The sequence below is a fragment of the Hakea prostrata genome, chromosome 8, assembly GCF_041222555.1.
Source record: "Hakea prostrata isolate BN-2017 chromosome 8, UWA_Hpros_2, whole genome shotgun sequence".
Lineage (NCBI taxonomy): Eukaryota > Viridiplantae > Streptophyta > Magnoliopsida > Proteales > Proteaceae > Hakea > Hakea prostrata.
The window spans coordinates 43590830-43616300 of NC_142607.1; the positions used below are offsets into that span (position 1 = coordinate 43590830).

Sequence of the window (25471 nt, forward strand, 5' to 3'; positions counted from 1 at the left end):
ACACAAACGATACGATACCTCTCGATACGTCTCTCTATTAAATTGCACTAAAATACATTTGTTAGAATGATACAATACACGATACGTCTCTTAAAATCACATAACCGATACGATACTCGATACCGATACTTTAAACCTTGGGTAGAGGATCCAGACTTTAAATCGACTCATTATCAACCCTAGATCTACGGGTGGGATAAAGACGGTATTTCCGGATATTTTGGTAATTTCAAGCAGAAGCCTCTGCGTTGCATGCGAGTGCGGCAGACTTAAAAGCACCACTCACGGCGCCATCTATTTTTTTGCCCTTTTCAATAATATTATTTTTCTTAAAATTCTAGAGAGAGAGGAGAGAGAGAGAGAGAGAGAGATCACAAGTGGGAAAACGAGAAAAGAGGGCGAGGAGGAAGAGTAGGTCGTGCATGCATTCTGCGCATCTTTGTTCCCTCTGCATTTGCATGCACACGCTTCCTTCTCTCTCACCTAGATCGCCGTCACCGGTTTTCAGCCGCCGGCGACTGAGCTTCATCGATCTCATCAACACTGGTTTCTGATTTCGGTCAAGCTTCAGTACAAACAAACAGCTGATAAGGAAAGAGTTTGAGGAGAAGACGATATGGAAGTCATTGGATTGGAGGGTTTGGGAGTGAAATAGAATACAAATTTAGGGTTTTTCTCTATGTTTCAGGACGGCAGGTTAGTTTAGTTGCTTAACTTGTATTTTTCTTCGCTGTAGCAGGTTTTGTTTATTTTTTAAAAACAAAGTTTTTATTTTTTTATTATTTCTGTTTTATTGATCATAGGTCCGTTGTTCTTCTTCTCTGAGTTCTAACGTTAGGGGCTATATTTTCTCTATCTTTTATTAAGGTTTGCGTGGAATTGATTCGGGAAATGGCGTCGAAGATTTGCATGAATGGAGCATGCGGGGCGGCATCTTCGATCGAATGGAAGAAAGGGTGGCGTCTAAGATCTGGTGGATTTGCGAATCTCTGCGATAAGTGCGGGTAATCTTCGGACTTCGATCATGTCTCTGCATGCGTTCGGCAAATTCGATCAGTTTTGCTTGTCTTTTCAGTTTAATCTGGTTGTTGTACGAGTAATTTGGGGTTGGGGTTGTTGGCTTGGGTTTTTTCGTTCTTGCCCTGGCTCCGTCTGCTAATTTTTGTTACTACTTACAAAGGATTGAGATTAGAGTACTTGAATCGGAAGCTTATTTATCCATTTCCTGTTACGGGATTGTTTAATTTTCTTCCAAATATGTTGAATCTGATTATGGTATTTTGCTACATTTCGTAATTAAGTTTCCTAGATTTACGGATGACATTGAAGACTTATGTGGAAATTTTGATATCCATATTTAGTATGAGTTTAAGATATTAAAACTAACAGAGTTATACAAGTTCCCTTTTTTACTCTTTCAAACTGATTTTGGTTCCCTTATTCCTTCACCTTCTCTTGCAACCAGATCGAACCCATGTCTATTTGGTGGGAGAGAGGAGGGAGGGGGAGAGGTTAAATATTTGAAATTAATTGATTGAATTTCTTTTAATCTTTGATTTTAGCTATTGGGTCATGGTTTTTCCTTTTATTTTGCCTTCTCTTCTCGTGCATTATGCATGATTTTAGGCAAACGGTTACTTTTTTCCCTTATGTCTTCCGATTCTTCCTATTTATAGAATAACTTGTTTGTTCTCATTTTCTTTTCCTCCTGTGTTAAAATTTTTTCTCTTTTTATTGTGGACATAATAAATCGTAGAAAAAATAATAATGGCAACAGAAACAGTAATTTGTAATAATAATAATTGTCTTACTTTTGTTCTTTGTCTGCTAATATATAGCCTTATCACCCTTCTCATAGATCTTCTTGGATCTTTCCTGATTGGAAATTTTCTTTGATCTAAGATCTTGTTCTGCCTACTGTTTCAAGTCTTTCAAATTCAGTATCACATTACTTATTATATGAATGTAGCGATGCATGAGCATTCTATGGTTTCTTCTTTTAAGTTTGAAAGTATGGGTTGAGGAAAACTAACTACAGTTACAAGGTTCCATCTTGTCCTATGAGAGAGATATGCTCCAATTCTTTGGGTTGTGTTTTATAAAAAGAATAGTTGTCACACCATCTAGGCAACTCAGCGCATTTGATGGGGCCTGGACACAAGGTGATACCCACAAGTGTCCATAATGCCTGCTGAGTCAACCAAGGCAATGCAATTGGATGCTTAGGTGACACCTTGACAATGATTGTACAAAAGACCAAGCTCATTACCAAACCAAGCATCTGCAGGGCAAAACTCTGCAATCTTCTTTAACATTATGTAATCTACCAAATTAAATTGCATAAAGACCTTGATTTTAGGAAACATGACGTCTTGATCTTGGCTTCATGTCTTCAATAGGATTTAAACCTTGCACAAGATGTCTATTTGCCTTCACTAAATGTTCATATAATTGGGAAGAACTTTCTTACCTCTGTGGTATGGTGGTGGAACTTCTTTCCACTTGGCATTGACACTGCATTCTGTAGTCCAGCTTCTTTGCCCACTGCAGAATTTTAGTCCATAGTCTCTGTAACTTGTATGCAATACAAAAGCCTCTTTTATTTCTTTGAACAGTTTGCTTTATATACTTCAGGATGTAAAATTATCTATCCTTTTTGGTTAGTGCTTAATTTGAAAATTTTCGACTTCAGGTCCGCTTATGAACAATTAGTTTTCTGTAATGCTTTCCACGCAAAAGAATCTGGTTGGAGGGAATGCAATTCTTGTGGGAAGGTAAGTTGGCTTGAATGTGTGCAGCATGAAACCTGATATAGCGATGGCGTCTCCTATTCCTGTTTCTTTCTCTCTTGTGGATCTAATTTGTTTAGCATTGGCAGCCTCTCCATTGTGGATGTATTGCTTCAAAGTATGCACTTGAGCTACTTGATAATGGGGGAGTAGAGTGTATTAACTGTGCAAGGAGTTCAGGACTTTCTTCTGTAAGTCACATATCAACCAAATTTGTTAAACCACTGGCTGTTTGCGCTTATCTAATTATGTTAGATTCTCCCCCTCCTTTTGGCAGGGACACGAGAGAAATTTATCATGTAAACTTTCAAACTCTCAGTTAATACTGTTGATAATCTAAATTATCCCTGAGGAGAACAACCCTCTAGTATGGCCAAGTCTGCGAGTGCTGATGCTGCAATCCTGTCTGTAAAACTCATCTTTACCTGTCAACCTTCTCACCTCTGACTTAATTTCCTAACCTCTCCTTTGTGTCGCCATTTGGTGGAAAATGTAACATCACTAATGGAATTGTATAAATTTATAGCTTGGGGAAACTCAAGGTGTTCCTTAAAAAATGACTTCATGTGACAAAGCTGCATCCTAGATTTGTTGACTGTATCCTCATCTTTTGGGCTATTACCCTGTATTTTATCGTATTAAATAAGTTAGTTATTTGGGTGCCCTGCATATATCAAAATTTGTGTTCTCTAGTCCATTAAACCTTGACATTCTTAATGCTTTCTAAAATTTGATGCAGAACCCAAGTGATGAGAAGCCATATGGATTTGGTACATCTGCAGCAGATAACGTTGGTGAACTGCGATCTTCTTCTGTGGACAATAAAACTGATGGTGATAGCATTGATAAGAGAAGGCTTATGCAGCTGGGGAAATGTATGGAGGCTAATGGGCAGAGCAGCTTTCTTCAGTCTCAGAAAGATGACAGTAATGAATCTCTTGGGCCAGTCAAACGAGAACAAGTCATGACTCCTCTTGGGGAATTGGGAGGTGGAAGTTTTTCAAATTTAAGTCATGCTATCATGAAAAGGGACTCCACGGGTACCAATGATATGTTCAACCAACTATCTCAGACATGCTTGAATATCACATTGGGTGTCCCTTCAGCAAGTACAACTCTTGCACTTGCTGCTCCAAATCTTGCGGATAGAAGGGACCAGAGTAAACCATCCTCTTCTTTTCATCAAGGGCAAAGGTCACGCCAACTTTTGCCCAAGCCCCTGAAGATGGGTCCCAGCACTGGGCTGGAGACAAACAAGGACATGCTTCCTCAGATACGTGTTGCAAGACCACCTGCTGAGGGACGAGGGAGGAACCAATTACTTCCCCGTTATTGGCCAAGAATAACAGACCAAGAACTGCAGCAAATATCTGGAGAGTATCCATGACTGTGTTGATTTTTTCCCCCATTTTATAGTTTCGAGTTTCAACTGAACTTGCTTGCCAAATTGCAACTATCTTTTTCTTATAAGATTCCATTTGCTATATGCTGGTGTTGCAACTGTGATTTTCTTGACTTAGCTATCTTCAAGTTCAAATTCTACTATTGTGCCCTTGTTTGAGAAGGTCTTGAGTGCTAGTGATGCTGGTCGGATCGGCCGTTTAGTACTACCAAAAGCTTGTGCTGAAGTAAGTTTCAAAAACTACTAAATGAGGAAATGAAACCAGATGTTGATCCACCTTAATTGGCCTGATACACAGACATGTTCATATATGTGCATAATAATTATGATGGTATAGTATTATGTTTATTTTATTTACTTCAGTTCTTTAATACCCCCCTCTCTTTGTTTTGCTCTCTCTGCCATTCCTTTTTTTTTTTTTTTTTCTCCTTACTTTTTAAGATTGCAAAAAATAAGGTGTCATGAACTGCCATTTGTGTTGGTTTCTGACTTGTGTTGACATGGAAAGAGAGTCACAAATAAGATTGTTCTTTATATGTAATCCAAAAGCATGCACTTCTCTAGCTTTCTTCCCATGAACTCCGTATTGGGAAGCACTTTCTTTTTGGGTATTCCTTTGATGGCTTTGCTGTACATGCAGGCGTATTTTCCACCTATCTCTCAACCAGAAGGCCTTCCATTGAAGATTCAAGATGCAAAGGGAAAAGATTGGGTGTTTCAGTTCAGATTTTGGCCTAATAACAACAGCAGGATGTATGTGCTAGAGGGAGTTACTCCCTGCATACAGTCGATGCAATTACAAGCTGGAGATACAGGTATCTTTTATGTTCTTGGTACTTCTGGTGTGAATTTTGTTAATAGACCTTTCATTGCATAGTGTGTCATTTTAGGTCTTGTTAGAAGAAATGGAAACTTCACTTCAGTGAGAACCTCCGGCTTGCTGATTGCTTTAATAATTCTTTTTGGTGGATTCCCCTTTTTCTTTTAACGCAATGTAAATACTTGTCCAAGTATTATTTATTTAATTGGCAACCCTATCTGAATGGAGTGTGAGTGTTACTTGTTATCTAGGCATGGGTATGATTTTGGTAATTTGTTCTACAGCTCATATTTTCTGAAAAGCTGTTTTATACTCCAGTAATGAGTTTATATTGATTCATGTAGCAACCAAGTAACACCTGTTTAAGCCCGCAATTGAAGACAATCGCTACCAGGACTGATGTCATCGTCCATAGGTCCAAAAAAGTTGAAGTGATTGCTTAGGCATTTTGTGCATGTGTTGAAGTCTGATTTCCTTTTGTTCTAATTTTTTATATCTTCTTTGCAGTTACATTCAGCCGGATTGACCCAGAAGGAAAACTCGTGATGGGTTTCCGAAAGGCGTCAAATTCTATTCCTTTGCAGGTAGAAAAACTTCTGGCTTCATGTGCTTATTTTCTACTGCCACTATCTGCATCTCACCCAAATTAGGAGTTATGAACCGCCATCAAGATTCGTGATGGCACTTTTAAAATTTAATTGATATATAGCTACTAATTAAACAGGATACCCAAATTTCTGCTCTTCCTAATGGTCCACATGCCAACGAAACTTTCTTTTCGGGTGTTATTGAGAACCTACCTATAATAAGTGGTTACTCTGGCCTTCTTCAGTCACTCAAGGGAAGCACAGATCCTCACCTAAGTGCTCTGTCAGAACACTTAAGTTCGGCTGATGCTGTGGATATTGGCTGGCATAAAGGTGAGAAGCATGGGAGCAGCAGGACAAATGAGAGCTTGCAGCCGTCAACCCTTGGTCCAGAGAAGAAGAGGACACGGAATATTGGATCCAAAAGTAAGAGATTGCTCATGGATAGTGAAGATGCTTTGGAGCTGAAGCTTACATGGGAAGAGGCACAAGATTTACTCCGCCCTCCCCCAAGTATCCGGCCTAGCATTGTCATGGTTGAGGACCAAGAAATTGAAGAGTATGAAGTAAGTAATTTTTGTTGATTTTTTCTTGAGATTTACACATCCTTCTAATTATGATTTAGATGCCCCTATTTCACATTTATTGAGGCTTTCACCTCTTCTATAATCAATACCCCCAACGTGGTGGTGTCATTATGTTTTGCTGCTTTTCCTTTGTGAAAGGGAAGTTACATATAGATGTATTTTGGAGGCTACATTAGGTTATTACTAGCCTTACAACTCATAGAGGTCAATCACTGCCAACATTTTTTGATAAAGCCTGTGATGTAGTCATAGATTGAAAGAATACTCTTTTAATGATTAAGTAGGCAGGAAAGGGTGAATATTTCTTTTTTCTTCTTTCTTTCTTTTTAATGGGGACCTTTGAAGGTTTTGAGAACTCCTTGATTTCTCCTGTGCAAAGATTGTTTGGGGTTCATAAGAGCAACTTCTTGATTTGGCTTCTCCTTGGCGGAGATGATTGGTTATTGATTTGGAGATAATGCCTAAGATGGGATGTTAGCTAGATATTAGTTTAGTTGTAAAAGAAATTAGGGGGATGGGATGATTTCAAGAGTCAGGTGGGATACTAGGTTTGACTCGTTTACATGATTAGGAAGAGAATGAATATTCATGGGACTGATCAAACTTACTGTAGTATAGGTTTCTTGGCGGCACCATAGTTGGTTAGAGGATTGTGAATAAGGACTATATCATGAACCTGAAGGACTATGCAATGAAAAAAGAAATTCAACCTATCTGAAGAAGCGCTTTGGTTTGAAACTCCAGGGCCTTCCAGGGAGTTAATTGGACACATACACCAATCCCATCACCCTCTAGACTTCATCTCCAGCAGCTTCCGCTTGCAAAACAATTCATTAGTTAAATACATTTTCAGTATTTGCCCCTCTTACAACCTTATTATATAAAAGGCTCAAATATAGACTCCTGAACTGACAAGGATATGCCTACCAAATCCTTAATGTATTAGGTAGCTTCAACAGTTTAGGAAAGTAATAGTAAAGGAATAGACTCAAAACAGGACTTCAACTTGATGGAGAATGTTTCTCTTAGCCCTTAAGTCTATCTTCTGGAGCTTCTTGTGAATGTGAGCTTAATTGTTTAGTGTTTCGTAGAAGTCATGGCACCAAGGTGGCCCATGGCATCATAGTGTTGTCTAGGCACCAGGTCTCTTTAATATATTTGTTCCTATATGTATACAGTTAAAACAAGAAGGTTAATTCCTTATGAAAAATTGTAAAGAATATAATATTAGAATATAATATTTAAGTTTGTCATTAACATACTTACCTCACCACTAACATCAATTTTCTACTTTAATGAACTACAAAAAACACAACATAGAAGCACATGGGAGTTTATTAGGAATGGCTGCTAGGTTGAAGAGGGACTAGATGTTATTCTTCGGATTAATGGTGAGGACCTAAAAGAATTCATCAATAGCCCAAGCTTTGAACCAGAGATGGTCTCTATATTCTCACAGATTGAAACTCCCATGTGCTTCGTCCCTTCTCTTCCTTCATCTTGCTTCGTTTATTTTTTTCGTTTCTGGTTTGTGGTGGGTAGTTTCCGGCAGTGGGGCTGTGGTGGGTGATTTCCAGCACGGTGAAGGAAGAAGATGAGTGGAGGGATAATCCCTACCTGTATGGTCTTTGAAAAGAGGGTATGTGGTTATATTTGTAATTTTTAATGGTATTATGGTCATTTCCCCTCTGACATAACACCCTTGGAACGGTGTTAGTTTGAGGGGACCTAAACGTAATATATGGTGTAATAGGGCCACACCCAAGTTTCACGCCAATTTCAGGGGTTTAAACGAAAATTTTGACAAGTAAAAAAATAAACAATGAAATGAAATTGAGGAGGAAAAGAAAAGAAAAGAAAATAACTAACCTGAGTTGGAAACATCACTAGAGTAATGAATGCCCAAAAGGAGGAAAGAGCAAGCACAGCCGGTAGGAAGATTGCTGACACGGCTATCGCTGGTTCAATGTTGTCTGGAAACTATAGGGAAACAGAAAATGAAACCTAGAAGAAGGAAAAGGAGGGGAAAAGGAACGAGCAAAAACCTGAACCTGTTTTGTGGCTGCTGAGTCTTGCGATGTGTACAGGTTAAATGGCCAAGTGTACTGTGGGGGTACATTTGCATCATGTACGCACAAATTATAGGATATAGTTACTTTTCCACCACTATATTATAGGATATAGTTACGTTTCCACCACTATACTTCTAGGTTGGTTGACAAGCATACCCAATATAGTCTTAGTTTCTATTTTATGTCAAGTAATCTCTTGTTTCTATTTTCTGTGTAACTCAGTTTAGGAAACAAAACCTTGACTGGGGTTCGCTACTTTGCTATTAATAAAGTGCTATTTGAGGGAGAGGGTTTCATGCACAACCTCTCTCCTCTCTTCTCTGTTCTCTTCTTCCTGCACTTCTGGTGTTCTGAAACTGCTGCAACTGCGACAGTAATTGTCACTGATTAATTTGTAATTTTGTGCATTTATATGATGTTACTGTCATACTTGTTAAAATTATTGCAAACTATCTTTGACTGTTTTATTATTCATTATGTGAATATATTTATTTGAATGGCCCCATGAAGAAATGGGTTCCTGCATGGTCCACATCTATTTGAGACATACAGAGATGCTTTATTCAACGGACCGTTCACCCAGCCACATGCGAAGTTTGTAGCCTACTCAACTATTTGGTGCAGCCAAAAAATGTGTTGAACTTTACAATTGTGTTTTAACACTTTTCAGTGCCCGACCTTCTCTCATGAGAAGACACAGTTGTGCCAAAATACACCAGAGTGGTATATGTGATGGGACAACACCCACAAATTTTAAGCCCCATCAAACTCCCACATGATGGATACTAGTTCCCTGCCTCAGTTCGATCAGGCACATGCCTCAACAGTGCACACAAATTGCTAAATGTTTTCATGCCTTGCATTTCCTTCTGATATGTACTTCGTGTGTATTTTTTTATCCATCATAATGTTACAGTATAGGTTATTAATTGTCATGTTTTTTTTTTCCTGTTATTTCTGGCATGCAGGAACCACCAGTTTTTGGGAAGAAAACAATATTCACAGCCCGATCATCTGGGTAAGGGTTTGATGATTTGTTCCCTCACCCCAAAACCCTTGTGATATACACAGTTCAAGGTATAGAATTGGTTAAATTGGGCAACTAAGATCAGGATCGCCTGAGAGTGATTCTGATTTTTATTTTTTTGAATCACTTAGTTTTTTTTTTAATCTCCATGTTTTTTGGACTTTATTTCCATGTTTTAGTCTCTACTATAGCATCTGGTCAAGCAATCTTTCCTCTTTTGGAAAAAAACCAAGTTTGTTGAATAAAAAATTCCAAAAGAACCTTTTGCTTCTTCCTTGTTCAAATTCTGCTGTTCAGGCTGATTCTTATCTGATTCAGATTGGGATTAGTGGAGGGTAAATGCATCACTGATTCGGATCACTTGAACCATGATTATATGCACATTACACTGCAAATTTCTATCCCCAAGATATTAAGTTGATAAACTATGAAATCTCGTGAATCTTGTCTTTCATTATTTTATTTTATTAGGACTCTTGTTACTAATGAGGACATGAAATTGTCACTCTGATGCATGCGACTTACATGTCTGATCTCATTATCTGATCAATAGGTCTTTAAGATGATACTATACTCTGATTGTTCGCTCAAATATACTATTCTTTCCTTTTTGATTTTTTGCTATATTATCCTTTCCTTTTTCTTTCTTTTTATTCTCAATAGATAGTAATGTAGATCGGTTGGTTAAATTCATGTTGCATCATTTTTCTCATGGCTCAATCAATTTCCCTTCTTGCTCTGCATGCTTGGGATGCTTAATTTAAGATAGTTTTTTCCTTTGAGGTGGTTTTTCTGTAGTCCAACCTGTAAAAGTTTTAATTCTTGATCTACTGAAATTGGTTCCAGGGGACAGGATCAGTGGGCTCAGTGTGATAGCTGCTCCAAATGGCGAAGGCTTCCCGTTGATGCTCTTGTCCCTCCAAAATGGACATGTGCAGAGAATTCTTGGGATCCTAGCAGGTTAGTAATTTGGTGTTTTCTAAAATGCTTTTAGGACTTGACAAATTGTCAGAGCATGCATGTGAACAGCTCAGTGGTCCAACCATCCAGTCCAATTGTCCAAACTTTTCTCTGGTAAACGTACATTTTATTTTGGGGTGAGTTTTTCATCCGATGCCTGTGTTCTTTGGGGTCAATGGTAGGATTTGAAACTGGCTTCTTTTTTCTTTTCTTTTCTTTTTTTTTTTTTTTTTTTGGGGGGGGGGGGGGGGTTGGTTGATGGAGAAGAGTGAGTATGGGTCCTGGTTGTTTGTGCAGAGTTTTGTAGAGGAATCAGTATGATGGCATCATGTGGTCCCTTTTCTATGTATATAGAAAAGTTTCTGTGCGATGTGGTATCCACACACTAAGACAGAGAAGGGTGGGATGCACTCTTCTAATAACCCCCGATTTTACAATTCATAGTGGTGCTGAGGAGCCGGTAGCAGTGTAGTGGCTGTTCTTCAGTGTCTTAATTGAAGGTCTTGGTGCAGCTAGATAGATGGTTTTGCATAAGTAAGGGGGCTCCTGTTGTCTCTGATGGTTCAACAGTCCAACTTTCCAGTCTGAAATGGTCTTACAGTTTGGGAGTTTGAACTGGATGGTTTGTGACCAATCAATAGTTTTCAGATGTCATGTGGTCTTACTGGGCTGGCTAATAGGTACAGTTCAATCACGACCCAGCACAGAGATCCGTGAAAGCATTGATTTTCAATGCTACTTCTTGTGGAAAAAGGAACTAACTGAAGCAAATCTATTTTTTGTGGTTAATGACATGTCCACAGGAGTTCGTGTTCTGCATCAAATGAGATGAGCCCAAAGGAATTGGAAAATCTTCTCAGATTGAATATGGGTATGAGGCAGCCTTTATTTTTTTTTCTAAGTTTGATTTAGTAGCTGTATGCTTTATTAAAAATTGTTTCTTCTCTAATGGTGCGCTTTCATATGATGAAAATGTCACTTGAATAAGAAGTTAGGATTACAGCTTTCAAAAGATGGCTAGAGCCTCATGCACTGGCTATCCCTTGCAGTAGCTTCCAACGTATCTGTTAAAGCTGTTAAGGACTAGGATGTAGTAGATTAGAAAAATTACTGCTCATGCTGTTGGCAAAGCATGGCTGAACAAAATTTTATCAGTTATCCCTAACATTACTTAGATAACTTTATGGTAATTATGTGAATATCTATATATATATATTAAAATAAATCTTTCATTTTTCATTCTCGTCTTTGTAGAAGACTATGACATGAGCAATAATCTGCTCTAGTTAGTGGAGGGCTATTTTGATATGACGTCTTATACACTGTGTATGCTTGCATTTGCACTACATTTGGCTTGTGATGGGGTTTCACGTTTACCAGCTGGTTCAACGTCCAGGACCTAGAGTAACTGTGTTTGACTGGAAAAATCATAGGAAAAATTGGTACTAGGTATATTGATCACACACATTTGGTATTGTTGAGACCTAAGATACTTAGCAAGTCGTATGATGTCATGCCATTTGCTTTTGTTTGGGGTGTCTCATTCAGATGAGGTGGATGTTTGAGATATTAGCTGATGGATCCCTCTGCCCTCCTAATGTTACACAGATTTCAAAAAGCGTAGGATTATGGCAAGCCATAAACTAGCCCGGGAACGAGAACCTTCAGGTCTAGATGCTTTGGCCACTGCCGCAGTCCTTGGAGACAGTGGTGGTGACTCAGGCACACCGTCTGTTGCTACTACCACAAAACATCCTCGGCATCGCCCTGGATGCACATGCATTGTATGCATCCAGCCCCCAAGTGGGAAGGGACCCAAGCACAAGCCAACATGTACCTGCAATGTATGCATGACTGTGAAGCGCCGCTTCAAAACCCTCATGATGCGGAAGAAGAAACGCCAATCAGAGCGTGAAGCGGAAATTGCCCAGAAGAAGCCTCAACGCTGGGTCCCCAAGGATGAAGTGGAAGTGGACAGTGCTTCTAGAGCTGTATCACTGCATTTTGAGCCCTCAGACAATGAAGCCAGGCAAGCAGCAACTGAGTCGGAGTCCGGCGGCGTCCAGAATAGGGTCGTAGAAGAGAAGACTGCTGAGTCCTGCAAGGGCCAGTTAGACTTGAATTGTCATCCAGATCGTGAAGACGACCTGCACTCAATGCGTATGAGCATGATGAGTCTCCTTCAGGTGGCAAACCTTCCTTTGGAGAAATACCTAAAACAGAATGGCCTCACAAGTTTGATCTGCGAGCAGCAACAGCAGCAGCAGCAAGCAAGCCCGAGTTCACAAGAACAGCCACAAACGAATGTTGATAGCGAGGGTAAGCAGCCTGATGAGGCCTTCTTTGCCTCTGCAGGACAGGAAAGGGAGAGCGGGACTGATGAAGGATATTGTGCCCCAGATCAAGTCACAACGGAACCTGTATGAAGTCAAGTTAATTGTCTTTTTCCTCTTATGGTTTTGTGTGGGCTTTCCTTGTTTTTTCTTTTTACGGTTGAAGTTGAAGAGTCATTGAGGAGGATGTATTCACATTCTTCAACTGTACGTCTGAGAAATGTTTTGTGGTTTTCCCATATTTTTCTTGTAAATTAACAATCTAGTCGGCTTCCTTTTGTATTGGTGAAGTATAGAATTGGTGTCTTCAGAAAATCTAAAGAAGAAAGAAGTTTGAGTATAAAAAAGAAGTGTTTGAGACGCATGTAACAATAACAGTCTTCACTCCTCTGTAATTTCTTTTTGGCCAAAGTCTGTTCATCTGACCTAAGAATTAGTGTTGGTATGTGTAAATGCATAAATAATAAAGTTTGAATCTCACAAAAGAAGAGAAGGCGAAATGGTGTTTGAGTTCAGATAACATTTCAATGGTTTTTTGTTCCCCCAGGAAAAGAGGATCTCATCTGTTTCTTTTGAGAATCATTGTTTTATATTACAATTTGACATGGATGTTTTCTCAATTAATTAATAAACCATTATAAAAAACAATTAGATGAAGAACTATAGTTTTCATTAATTTTGTACAAAGGAAAAAAATAAGGAAGATAAAAGCAATACAATTGGGTAAGATGAGGGTCTGCTTCTGACCTTACAAATCAATCTTTCTTTTTGGAGGTAGTAATCCAAACCCAATTTTCAATTACCCTAATACCAATTCAACCAATTCATATGTACTACTACTATGTAGTCTAGATCCAACTTCTCTGTTTTGTGGATTCAAATTCAGAAAAATAAGTGTGTTGATACAGGTTATGTGGATTTAATAACCAAGAGTTCTTCATCTGTTGCAGAGGAGTCTCGCCATGGAGCTGAGCTTTAAGCAAACAATAATGTGTACAGAAACCAATCGACGGTGAACCCACACGGCAAGTCTTGAGTAAATAACAAGCTGGGTTGCATTTCACACCTTTCCCTTGAATCACTACTCCCCAAGCCTTCGTAGTAGATTCTTCTCCTCTACTATTACTGTCTTCTTCTTCTTCTTCTTCGTTTTCATTCTCATCTTGAAGTTCCTCAACAAGAATGATTCCATCAGGGGTTGAGCATTCCCCTCTTTCTTCTCTTTCTTCCCATCTCTTCTTTACAGATGACCACTCATCAGCCTTGGCTTTTTCTCTGCTCAAACATGTCACCTTGGTCTTCCCGTTCTTCGTCGAACAAAACACATGAACCAAGAACGGAGCTTCTCTTATGTTCTTCACAATCTCAGTAACAGAATCTGCCATCCACACATCAAGCGTTTCAGATGTGATTTCCTCCTTTTCGGCACCACTACTCTCTTCTTCCCTGCAGAACCCTAAATTCTCATACAACATCGGAGCCATTGGCGGAAGTTTCCATGGATTATTCCTTGTGGTACTGACCTGAGACTCAGAACTGTAAGAAGTAAGCACCGCTTGTGGGGGATTTCCCCTGCAAGAACAGCTCCGCTTCTTCTGCTTCTGCTGATCGGAATTAAAGTTTACACGAGAGAGGAATTCGCTTCCAGCAACACAACGCAAGGCCGCACACGCCATTTTCTTCTAAAAGAATAGATCAAAAATCAATATAATCGAAGAAATCCCTTTGCCTTTCTCTGCTACAGGAGAATCAAAATCTAGAGAGAGAGAGAGAGAGAGAGATTGATTTGGAGTTCGAAACAGATAAGGCTTTCACCATACGAAACCAGAAAGGATGAAGAGAGTGAGAGAGAGAGAGAGCGGTTTTTTCGATCTTTGCTCTCTCGCTCTCTACTTGTCTGGTTCTCCCGCTCTAATATGCGCAACCGAAACTTACGAGGAGAGAGAGAGAGAGAGCGCGTTGGGCCCACGTTTTGCTCAAGTTCCACACACGCTTTTACACGTGGCTTTGCCAGGTGGATGTACAATGTGATGGTAACCGGTAAAAGCGGTTACTCTTCGGTGGAGGAAGAGAGACTGTTAGTAATGAATGAATTGGATGAGAGACAGTAAGCTACGATAACCAGTTTGGCCGGTTTCCGGGTAAGAAACGGTGCGGAGGATGTGATATAAGCGTGGCTACTCGTGTCGATGCGTGGGGGCACGTGGATTCGTGAACGATGCTCGTGTGGGAATGCTTCCACCTTGCTTGCGTGGCATCATAGCCTTTCCACTGTTCGATTCGAATATCTGACTTTAGTAAGAATCATCTCCTTTTTTTGAGATACGAGCTCCAATGAGATTTTTTTATTTCTTTTTGTCAATAAATTAATGCTAGATCCACGGTCAATATTGGTAGGGATCTGATGATTTTTGACCGCTGAATCATACCTACCTCGATATTGCATCAAATAACATGTTTTTTACACCGAAATATATGCATGCATTTTTCATGCATTTATTCTTTTTTTTCCTATTATAAAAGAAGAAAATCCATTATTTTACGAAAACACTTACATATACAAATATTAGCTAAAAGTCTTACTATTATCAGTCATATGATTAGATGAAGTTATAACTAAAGGCACAAACCAAAGTTGAAACATTCTGAATGAAAATTTGTTATACTTAATTGTTTGTATTGTCTTGGCAACATTTGTTAAGTTATAAATTACATTTAGAGACCAGATTCTTGCTGATGGCTTTGGTAAAAGAGTTATTGGCGCTTAGTTATTGCTTTGTATCTCCTTTTTTTCTAGCCTTTGTTCTGTTACTTTAAGCATATTCACATGCTATACGATTTGTTCTGTTAGAATAAAAATGTAGCAGTATCTTCTTACATACAACACGAATTCACACATCGTCTTGCTGGTTCAAGAGAAGAATAAAAAAATTTAAGTAGAATGAAAAAATAATGTTTGAATAATAAAAAAATAGAAGAACAGAGAAAATTATATAAGAAAAGAAAATATGATGGAGATGTGAAACTATTAACATCAAATGTAAGACAAGGTAATAATCCCTCTCATCCTTTGTATCCAGCAACTCTTTTCCCAACCTAACTATAACAGCCTCCAACTGAGACTTGAAATCCTTTAAAACATTATTTTTATTAAAGTCAATTGAGTCAAGTCCAAAAAAAAAAAAAATAGTCAAAGTCTTTTTTTGTTTTTGTTTTTGGGTTAGCTAGTCAAAGTCATATAGACTAGGTTTGGGTATAAAATTATGAGACAGGGTTAGTATCATTTGACTCGACCAAGAAGAAAGTTGTTTTCTAAAACACTAGAGAAGCCATTTTGCTAGAAATTAAAATCAGTAAAATAATAAGAAACCTCCAACTCCTTGGTTGTCTATTCTTGTTAAACAGTGTAAACTTAAAATGCATTGTGGTTTTATAACCCAAAAAAGAGGGAAAAGAAATCAATGATATTCCTTTATTTATTTAATTTTTCACCAAAAAAAAAAATCGTAATTTGACAATAAAGAACAATGGAATGTCAGATTACCTAAATCTTTGTGTATCTTTTGTAATTTAGATGTTAAATGTGAATTAAATCATGTATTTTGTGCAAGTATGGTGTCTTTGATTAATGTTAGAAAATTCTCAAAACCCTAATCGAAACTGGGCAATCTCATCATTATCTTTCTTCTAGTAATTCTTTCTCATGGAATTAAGACTTAAGAGATTGAATAATTGGAAACATCTCATCACAATTGTTGCTACACAATTCTATTCGTCCCTTCAGCCGATTGAACTTTGCAAGAATGAGCTCGACCGTGGAGGTCGAGTTTTCACCTCCGACGATCTAGTTAGGGATCCGACTAAGGAAGATAAGAAAGTAATAAACAATAAGAATTCGATCAAATAGTGATAGTTCTATTAAGCGTACTTTTCTCTTGTGTTCCCTTACCTTTTTATAGGTTTTCTACGTATGAGTTCGTCTCGAACTAAAACATTACTTGAACTGTAATATGAACTTTAGTGATTGAGTCCTACTCAAATATGAGTTATTGAGTCTCAGTCGAATACTTTGTCTTCGGTTATCAATCTACTAGGATTCACTTTGTTATCTTGCCTTTACACTTGTATAACCGAAGGTCATCTTTTCTTGAATCTTAGCTCTTCTCTTTCATATTCTTACTACTATCATTTTCCAAACTGGGCCGGATATTATAAACCGTATAATTTCAGGCCTTGACTTGCTCTGTTCGACCTGGATGTATCCGAACTGGTTCGACCTGGGTTTATTCGAACTGGTTCGAGCCATTTATTTATTCTATATCAACAACTATTTCTAAAAGACTAAACTTACCCATCCCAAACCAATAGATGGTGAATCACCAAAAGGATTAGGACCCGTCAATTATTAATCACTCATTGTGACTGGGGTCTCACGGCCCTTAGAGGATGGAGGAAGAAGTAAATAAAAAACAAAGGATCGAACCACAGACCTCTTACGATTTTCGGCCTTAATTAATAAGACATTGTCTCCCAATGCACTAGAACCCTTGGTTCCAAGGTTACCCTAGATAAACTTAACAATTAGTTACCAAATTGTCAAAAAATAATTAACCACAAAACCTCCAACATAAATTATCTAATACAAACCTAACAATTAATTTCTAGGTTGGGAGAGAGCAACCTTAAAACCAACCTAACATAGAATTACAGATTTTCTGGTGGGTAACCTTGGCTTTATTATTGTTTAATTTCTTTTCTTATTTGGATTGAAAGAAAAACTAACAATTAATTGCTAAGTTGGGTTATAGTAACTAAGAACCAATAAATATCAAATAGTAACCACTAAATCTACACTTTGAAGTTGTAAAACAGGTTTAAAGTACTTGACTCAACTTATTCCATCAAATATCATCACTCATCACTATCTGATTGATCATACACATCTTCAAATAGCCAAATTGAATCATAAATTGAAATTCAAATCAGATTGTTAAATACTGTAATTCCATTAGCTTTGTACACCATACGGAAGAATAAACAATATCAACTTAGCAATGCAACTGTTTCTACCAAAAAAGAAAAAGAAAAAGAAAAAACCAATGTAACTGGGTAACATATCAATGAAAATGCCCTAAACCTATCTAGGAATTCCTATATGCTGTGGATTAAAAATCAGAAAAAATAAGTGTGTTGATATAGTTGGTGCGGATTTAATAGCCAACAGTTCTTCATCTGCTGCAGAGGAGTGTCGCCTTGGAGCTGAGCTTTAACTAAACAATAATGTGTACAGAAACCAATCGATGGAGAACCAGCACGAGAAGTTTTGAGTAAATAACAAGCTGGGCCGCAATTCATACCTTTTCCTTGAATCACTATCCCCCAAGATCTTGTCCTTGATTCTTCTACTCTTCCATTACTGCTTTCTTTTTCTTCATTCTCATCTTTGAGTTCCTCAACAATAATGACTCCATCGGGGGTTGAGCATTCTCCTCTTTCGTCTCTTTCTGCCCATCTCTTCTTTATAGATGACCATTCATCAGCCTTCGCTTTCTCTCTGTTCAAAAATGTAACCCTAGGTTTCCCGTTCTTCGTCGAAGCAAAAACATGAACCAAGAACGGAGCTTCTCGAATGTTCTTCACGATCTCGGTAACAGAATCTTTCATCCATACGTCAAGCGTTTCGGATGTGATTTCCCCCTTTCCTTCTTCCCTGCAGAAATCGACACTCTCATGCACCACCGGAGCCATCGGCGGAAGCTTCCATGGATTATTCCCGGAGGAACTGAACCGAGAAGGAACCGAATCAGTCTGCAAAACAGCTTGTGGAGAGTATCTTCTGCTAGAACAGAAAATCTGTGCTTGTTTCTGCTGCTGCTGCTTCTGATCGGAACCGAAATTGAAACGAGAGATGAATGCGTTTCCACCACTACAACGCAGAGATGCAAACGCCATAATAATCTTCTAAAGAAAGAAGAAAAAAAAATCCAAAAATCAATTAGATCAATGAAATCTCGTTTTTCTCAGCAACTTGTGAATCAAAATCTAAGAACAATGAGAGATTTATATACACTAATTCGAACTTCGAAGTTCAAAACTTCCAAATTCGAATCAGAGAAGGATTCCTCTCCCTCTACGTTTCTCGTTCTCTCGCTCTAAATAATAATATGCATTGTTCAACCTTACAAGCAAAGGCACAAACTCTGGGGCCCACGCTTTTCCTCAAGTTCCGCACAAGCTTTTACACGTGGCCTTGCCACGTAGATACACAACGTGAATTCAACCGGCGAAAACCGGTTAGTCTTTGGGTTAGCGGCTGTGATTTTCGCTCACTTCATAGGTGTGGTAACCATTTTGGCCTGTTTACCGGTGATGAGTAGGTGTGAAGAATGTGATACGAACGCGGAGACTCGTGTCGGTGTGTGGAGGCACGTGGGTTCTTGATCGAAGCTCGTGTGGGAATGCCTCCACTGTGCTTGCGTGGCGTCATATCCGTTCAATTATTGGACTTTTGATATTGAAACTAACGGTAGATCTGTGGTTTAAGATTAGATTAATGCTAAATCCACGGTCAGCATTGGTAGGACATTAACAATTTTGACCACCTTGCTTGCGTGGCGTCGTATCCCTGAATTATTGGACCATTAAGATTGTTATTGATGCTAAATCTATGGTCAGTATTGGTAGGAACTTGACAATTTTGACTACCTTGCTTGTGTGGCACCTTCACCAGCATGCGTGCATTTACAATTATTTTTCACATGGTTATTGCTGCATCGCATGGCCATGGCATGTCTATTGCATCAAAGTAATATTATTCATTGTAGACTTCGTTTGGTTGCAAGGAAAATACAAATATTTTGGTTTGAAAATTAATTTTTAAGAAAAAAAAAGTAGAGCAAATTATACGGCACAGAACAAAACTCTTAACCATCCGCTATTATCTCATAAATTACATGGCACCTACAGTCAAAATTACAAGTTATTTACAGTTATATTTTCTGTTAAGTAGACATGTAAAATGACCATATGACCATTAGAGTTTAAGATTGTGACATATAGCATCTAATTATCCAACAATCATAATTAGAACCCGATATCAACATTTTTCTTCTCCAACTAATTGTCTCCTATTTGCTTTCCTAATTAACTAGAAACGAAATCTAAGAAATCCCTAAAATTTCCCAAACTTCTAATTTCCTTTCTATGTTTCTTCACAGTAGGTAACCACACTAGGAGAGAGAAGGATCCATCGTGATGCCTTCATAAACTCCATTTTTACGAGTTAAGACAAGTTCATTCATATTGTTGATGGCAAACTTCATTTTTACAAGTAAAGATAAGATCATTCACATTATTAATGACTGAATTGAAGAGAGAGGTGAAAGAGATTGAAGAACTTGAATAAGAATATAATGGCTGAATGGAAGAAAGAGGAGGAAAGACAGAGTAACAGTGGGAATTAGGAGTGAAAAAAGTGGAGAAATTGTAGGGGGGAAATCAATGTTTTCCTAATATATTGGGTTTTAATTATGACTGTTGGATAATTATATGCCACATGTCATAATCCTAAACCCCAATTACATGGAATTACAGGCATGCGAATTGTAGAGGATGTAGATCCAGTTGGCCTGGGATGGGGGAACGGGCTGCCCAAGTGGAGAGGATTTGGATTAGTCCTTTTCAACCCTTCTTCTCACCCCCATAGAGTGCAAGTCCCCATCAATATTCACTCTTACAAGCTTTGCTAACACAAGGCACTTTCTACTCATCATCTCTCATTCTCTCTTTCCTTTAGGCTTGTTTGTTTTCTGCCAAAACTGCACTGAAGAAGTATCAATCAGATAATTATCTATCGTACTCATAGACTATTATTAACCAACAACTTATTAGATAACTATCTTACCAAGACACTAGTTAGTTAACTCTTATAGTCACGAATTAAAAATTTCCTGCTATGGTTGGGTAGATTGAGCGAAAGAAAATTAACAACCCAGTTCTTAATTTTCTGTTGACCTTGTGTGCAAGATAGCCTTTTAGTTATAACTGAAAAGATTTCATGGTTTCTCATTCTGTGGGTGTTTTTTTCCCTTTTTTTTTTTTTGTTTTTTCTTTTAAGAAATAACAATAATAACCATTCAAGATTTCATTCTATGGGTGTTTCCCTTGTTGTTTCTTACTTATATATACTTTCTACATTTACTATCTATTCATCAGCTTGAAAAGATTACTTTGCTGAAAATGAAGATTCAAGTTCCTGTTTGTGTTATTGTTCTCTTCTTTACCACAATCAGTTTTTCAACTTTTGGTATAAATGAAGCTCCGGATCCGTCCACAGCTTATGGAATCAAAGTCGATCAATCTGGAAAAGGTGATTTTGAGAAGATACAAGATGCAATCAATGCTATCCCATTAAATAATTCTGAATATGTCTTCATACGGATTGAACCAGGAACCTACAGGTTTATCTCTTTCACCTTAATGATTTAGTCATGAAAATGAAGTTCAAATTAAACTTTTCGTGATCTTTGATATTATTTTGTAGAGAAAAAGTAATTGTGGATAAACCCTTGGTAACGCTAAGTGGAATAGTGGCAAATAAAACCATAATTACGGGGAATGCCTTCGGCAACATAGACGAGTCTCCTACTGTCACCATATTGGCCAATGATTTTGTGGGTCGTTATCTCACAATAGAGGTATATATTACCATCTCAATTCTAGGGAGAGAGTATCCAAATATCTGTTTCTTCGCATTCAAAATCCTTTCTTGGGCTATCAATGGATCTCACTTATTTATTATTGATGCTAATCTGATCATCAGAATACACATGGGGAAGGAGAGAGAGCAGTGGCATTGAAGGTATCAGGTGATAGAGTAGCATTTTACGATTGCTGGATACGATCTTATCAAGATACCCTCTTTGATCATTTAGGAAATCACTATTACAACACCTCTTTCATCCAAGGTGGCACAGATTTCATCTTTGGAAATGCTGCTTCTCTCTTTGAGGTGAATATCTATCTCTAGCTATCTAACACTTTCACAATTCGAGAATTCATGACTCACTAAGAGAGCAGATAGCATTCTAATAAATTCTCATTGGCATTGACTTGTAGTACTCTCATATTCAAACCTTGTCGGAACAAACTGGGGCAGTCACAGCACAAAAAAGAGAATCAACTTTAGAGCAGACATGTTACACATTCTCGCACTGCAAGGTGATAGGAGTGGGAAAATGCTTCTTAGGAAGGCCATGGGGTCCTTACTCAAGGGTGGTGTTCGCCATGACTGAAATGTCTAACGCTATTCTACCTCAAGGATGGGACGATTGGGGTAAACCATCCACTCATGGGTAGGTCAATATAATATAAAGAATCCGGATCATCTCCTTGTTAGGAGAGAAGAATGTGTTCTCCTTACGTTTTTCAACCACACAACCGGGCAAAGTGAAACACACCTCTGAATATTGACAAAATGTATTAGAGATTTGACCTTCAGTGGGTCCCACCCCCTGTTGTGTAGTTGAGAAGCATTAGTGGGTCCCACCACGTGGATTTGGACTTTGATATGACCCTACTATAAGGACAACCCCAAATCTCTCTCTCTCTCTCTCTCTCTCTCTCTCTCTCTCTCTCTCTCTCTTGATTGTTGTGTTATATGCTTTCAGTACGGTCTTCTATGGGGAGTACCAAAATTATGGACCAGGAGCAACTTTAACAGGAAGGGTTAATTGGACGAAAAAGCTTACAAGTGAACAGGTACAACCCTACTTGGATATGAGCATGATCGGTGGCCGAAGTTGGCTTAGGCCTGCACCTACCCTTCTCAATAGGCCCCCATTCATCAAACCCAACAAGTAATAAGAGTTGAGATTTTTCTTTCTGTGTTCAAACAAGAATAACGTACTTCTGTCAATATGATGTAATAATTATTTTGTATACGTAACAATGAGAGTTTCTTCTTGTTTTTAATTTTTTATTTTTTATTTTTTATTTTTTATTTTTTTTTTTTAGAATGAATAAATAATGGGAATTTGATATAATTATTATTTGTTTTGTGTATAAACATAATGAAGCAATCGACTTCTAAATGCCTTCATCATTATTGCCTTATTTGTGCTTGAAAGAGGATGTTAGGATTAGAGCGATCAATCACACACAATTGAATAAAAAACAAGGAAGAATGAGACACGAATTTTACCCTGATTCACCTCAATGTGAGGCTACATCTACCATTAAGTTTTTCACTATAATCTTCTAAAAAAAACTACATTAGATGTTCTGTTCTAAGACAATATATATATATATATATATATATATATATATATATATATATATATATTTTTTTATTTTTTTTTTTTTTTTTTTTTTTTTTTTTTTTTTCACGCTTTTATGGGCCAAAGCCCAAACTATTAAGAAACTTTGAGCCAAAGGTACATGGACCCTCTACGGGCTATGTGGACCCGTGTTCGTCAGCAACACAATGTGAAACATGGGTCATCCTCAACAGAGGATTATAGGGAGACATATGAAATTATTCAAATCTTTGAACTGAGAAAAAAAAAAAAACTTTTATTCAAACCTCAGTTACAAAATTTTACATTAGCTCTAAATGAATTTCAGGCTATGATATTTTTGGAAAAGAAAAATGTGAATGAAAATACAATCCTCAAATATTTGAAGAGTTTGAGTAGTTCAAACAATAAGGTTTATTGACATTTCTTTTATCAGTTACAATATTTCACTTTCCTCCCTTCCCTTTCTTTAACTTCCAGTTTGTTTACTTGTGCAAGAAATGAAATAGCCGTGTCCTTACATGGTGGTGTTACATGGGTCTTGGACAATTGTAAATCTTGGTGGTCTGGTCTCAAAACATTCTCCTCTTAAAAAAAAAAAAGACTTGCATCGAAGGTAAGAGTCTCTCGCGTTATCCAGGGATTTTTATTTACAACAACCGCTGCTGGCCACTGCCAACGGTGGTGACTGCTCTATGTAATCAAATTAAGATCGAACAATTGATAATCAAATGGCGGGATTTTCTTGTAAATTATATTTTTTATTTTTACATTTTAAAGGGTTTAGAGTTTACCAATTTACAAACTCAGACATCTCATTTATCTGATTCCCAAATCTCTATTTCATTTTGCTTGCTCAGATACTCCAACTTGGGATCAGGCTTGAAGAGTTTGAGAGTTGGTGTGATGGCCTCTAGTCTCCTCGTTGATCAAGACCAACTGGGCAAGCATGTACAGGAACTACTTGGATCTACATTTCGTTCTGGGTTTCTTCCAGGTCCTCATTAAGATTATTTTTTGAAGTGTTTTTTCTAACCTACTTCTTCTTTTGGGGTTTCTGCAGTTGTAAGCTTTTATTTTTTTTCTTGATCAGGACAGAACGCTTGCAAGGTTTAATTAGTAACCTCCTTGCTCAAGGCCCGATCTTGTTTATGGGATCAAACCTCACACAGTCACACTGATGGTGGCATAATTACCATTGTCTTTGCAAGACCCAGAAGTGGAAGCACTGCAATTAAGTTCCTTTTTTTCCCTATAACATTGGAAGGCAACCTTCAATTATAGTTTCAATGAGGCAGATTATTTTTGTCCCATTTTCCTCTTGCAAACTTCATTCAGGTGCTTGAGATATTTATTATGGAAAATTTTGATACTGATTCTTGCAGATATTGAGCAATAGTATATTCAAGAGCCCATTGCATAGAGGGTTGACAAATTAGGTTTAACACAATACTAAAGTAAAGTGGGGGATTTAAATTTGCAAAAAGACAAATTAGCTGCCTGAGCATAAAGGTTTAAGAGAACAACGAGGGAATAAAGAGGCCATACGTTGTTCACTGGTTTAGGTAGTATCCGAGACACCCCGTCAATGTTGCACTAAACTTCATCCACATGGGTAATCTTGACGGTTGGATGATTGAGTCATTAGATAATAGTCTGCAGCACAGCTTTCATTTCACTCTATGTTCAAGAGCACCTGTTTTAATGAATAGCAATCGCTGGTTACTAATAATCCCTACACTCCAAGCAGCTTTGTCTAGAAATCTGTTAAGTACTCCTGCACAGAAAAGGATGCGGGAGTGAAGTTGCATATCAATAATCATTGTATGACATAAACATTTGGTTTCATCATGATAAGTGGTTGAAGTTGTATCTAAGTGATTGTTTAGCATTGGTGTGGGACATAATTTAAGGTCAAACCAGGTAAAAATACTAGCAATTAGTTTATGGGGGTTGGGTTTCTCTTTAAGCATGGTCACCACATTTCTTTTGGACCATAAGACAGAAACAGGTAATTATAAACACAGAGAAAAACCAGCGAGTTGCATCCTTGCTGAGGTGGTTTCTCCCACTAAAGAAGTAGAGACATAAATCCATGATTGAGTGTTGGGCTAGCAGTCCCAATGGTCCTGCAGCCCAAATCCTCTTGGTCTAATCACATGAGATGAAAATATGCCAAAAAGTTTCTATCTTAGTTCCACGCAGTTGACAACCAGTGTGCACCTCCTTGAACCGTAGTTTCTTCTCCCACATAGTCTTATTCAGGTATTCACCGTCAATAGTTTTTGCCCTAGGTAACCAAGGGTCAAACCAAAACAAAGTGTTCATTCCAATCCCTATTTGTCTAAACAACATTTCTTGTAAATTAGGAATGATACTAAAAATGCTCCGCCAAGGCCACGAGCCACTCATTTTCTTCACCTTGGAATTAAAAATGCTGGTTTAGAGAAGTTTTTTGCTTTAACAATAGTAGCCCAAAGAGAGTGGGGGTTCCAACAGGAGCTTCCAACCTTACTTAAGAAAAAGAGCATAATTAACGTCTTTCATTATTCCAAAACCTAGACCTCCCAAATTTTTAGGCCAACAACACTTATCCCAA

General features: G+C 37.9%; 4 protein-coding genes across 5 annotated transcripts; 2 read left to right on the plus strand and 2 right to left on the minus strand.

Moving 5' to 3' along the window:
- The first annotated feature begins 362 nt into the window (after positions 1 to 362).
- Positions 363 to 13068, plus strand: LOC149008031 (B3 domain-containing protein Os07g0679700-like). 2 transcript variants are annotated; one of them, XM_089164723.1, is made up of 13 exons: positions 363 to 696; positions 868 to 1004; positions 2693 to 2774; positions 2879 to 2980; positions 3529 to 4166; positions 4321 to 4417; positions 4832 to 5006; positions 5519 to 5595; positions 5736 to 6164; positions 9226 to 9275; positions 10131 to 10244; positions 11048 to 11115; positions 11853 to 13068. In XM_089164723.1, exons 2-13 carry the CDS (start codon positions 892 to 894, stop codon positions 12668 to 12670), a joined length of 2763 nt encoding a protein of 920 aa, XP_089020849.1. In that variant the 5' UTR covers positions 363 to 696; positions 868 to 891; the 3' UTR covers positions 12671 to 13068. The 2 variants fall into 2 exon arrangements, with proteins under 2 accessions (XP_089020849.1, XP_089020850.1); XM_089164724.1 differs by having other exon boundaries at positions 5844 to 6164.
- Positions 13069 to 13106: 38 nt separating this feature from the next.
- LOC149008032 (uncharacterized) lies at positions 13107 to 14464 on the minus strand. Its single transcript, XM_089164725.1, has one exon. The coding sequence runs from the start codon at positions 14251 to 14253 to the stop codon at positions 13426 to 13428; it is 828 nt and encodes a 275-aa protein (XP_089020851.1). The 5' UTR covers positions 14254 to 14464; the 3' UTR covers positions 13107 to 13425.
- A 3083-nt stretch (positions 14465 to 17547) lies between these two features.
- LOC149008033 (uncharacterized) lies at positions 17548 to 18713 on the minus strand. Its single transcript, XM_089166144.1, has one exon. The coding sequence runs from the start codon at positions 18527 to 18529 to the stop codon at positions 17750 to 17752; it is 780 nt and encodes a 259-aa protein (XP_089022270.1). The 5' UTR covers positions 18530 to 18713; the 3' UTR covers positions 17548 to 17749.
- A 2102-nt stretch (positions 18714 to 20815) lies between these two features.
- Positions 20816 to 23880, plus strand: LOC149008034 (putative pectinesterase 11). Its single transcript, XM_089167197.1, has 5 exons — positions 20816 to 21036; positions 21120 to 21273; positions 21399 to 21587; positions 21695 to 21930; positions 23733 to 23880. Exons 1-5 carry the CDS (start codon positions 20816 to 20818, stop codon positions 23878 to 23880), a joined length of 948 nt encoding a protein of 315 aa, XP_089023323.1.
- Positions 23881 to 25471: the final 1591 nt, after the last annotated feature.

Bases quoted from the DNA above. Each gene is read 5' to 3' on its own strand.
- LOC149008033 (XM_089166144.1), bottom strand. From the start codon at position 18,529: ATGGCGTTTGCATCTCTGCGTTGTAGTGGTGGAAACGCATTCATCTCT.
- LOC149008031 (XM_089164723.1), top strand. From the start codon at position 892: ATGGCGTCGAAGATTTGCATGAATGGAGCATGCGGGGCGGCATCTTCG. The intron at 1,005-2,692 runs GTAATCTTCGGA...TTTCGACTTCAG, and splicing joins AATCTCTGCGATAAGTGCGG to GTCCGCTTATGAACAATTAG. The intron at 5,007-5,518 runs GTATCTTTTATG...TCTTCTTTGCAG, and splicing joins ATTACAAGCTGGAGATACAG to TTACATTCAGCCGGATTGAC.
- LOC149008034 (XM_089167197.1), top strand. From the start codon at position 20,816: ATGAAGATTCAAGTTCCTGTTTGTGTTATTGTTCTCTTCTTTACCACA. The intron at 21,037-21,119 runs GTTTATCTCTTT...ATTATTTTGTAG, and splicing joins ATTGAACCAGGAACCTACAG to AGAAAAAGTAATTGTGGATA. The intron at 21,274-21,398 runs GTATATATTACC...TCTGATCATCAG, and splicing joins GTCGTTATCTCACAATAGAG to AATACACATGGGGAAGGAGA.
- LOC149008032 (XM_089164725.1), bottom strand. From the start codon at position 14,253: ATGGCGTGTGCGGCCTTGCGTTGTGTTGCTGGAAGCGAATTCCTCTCT.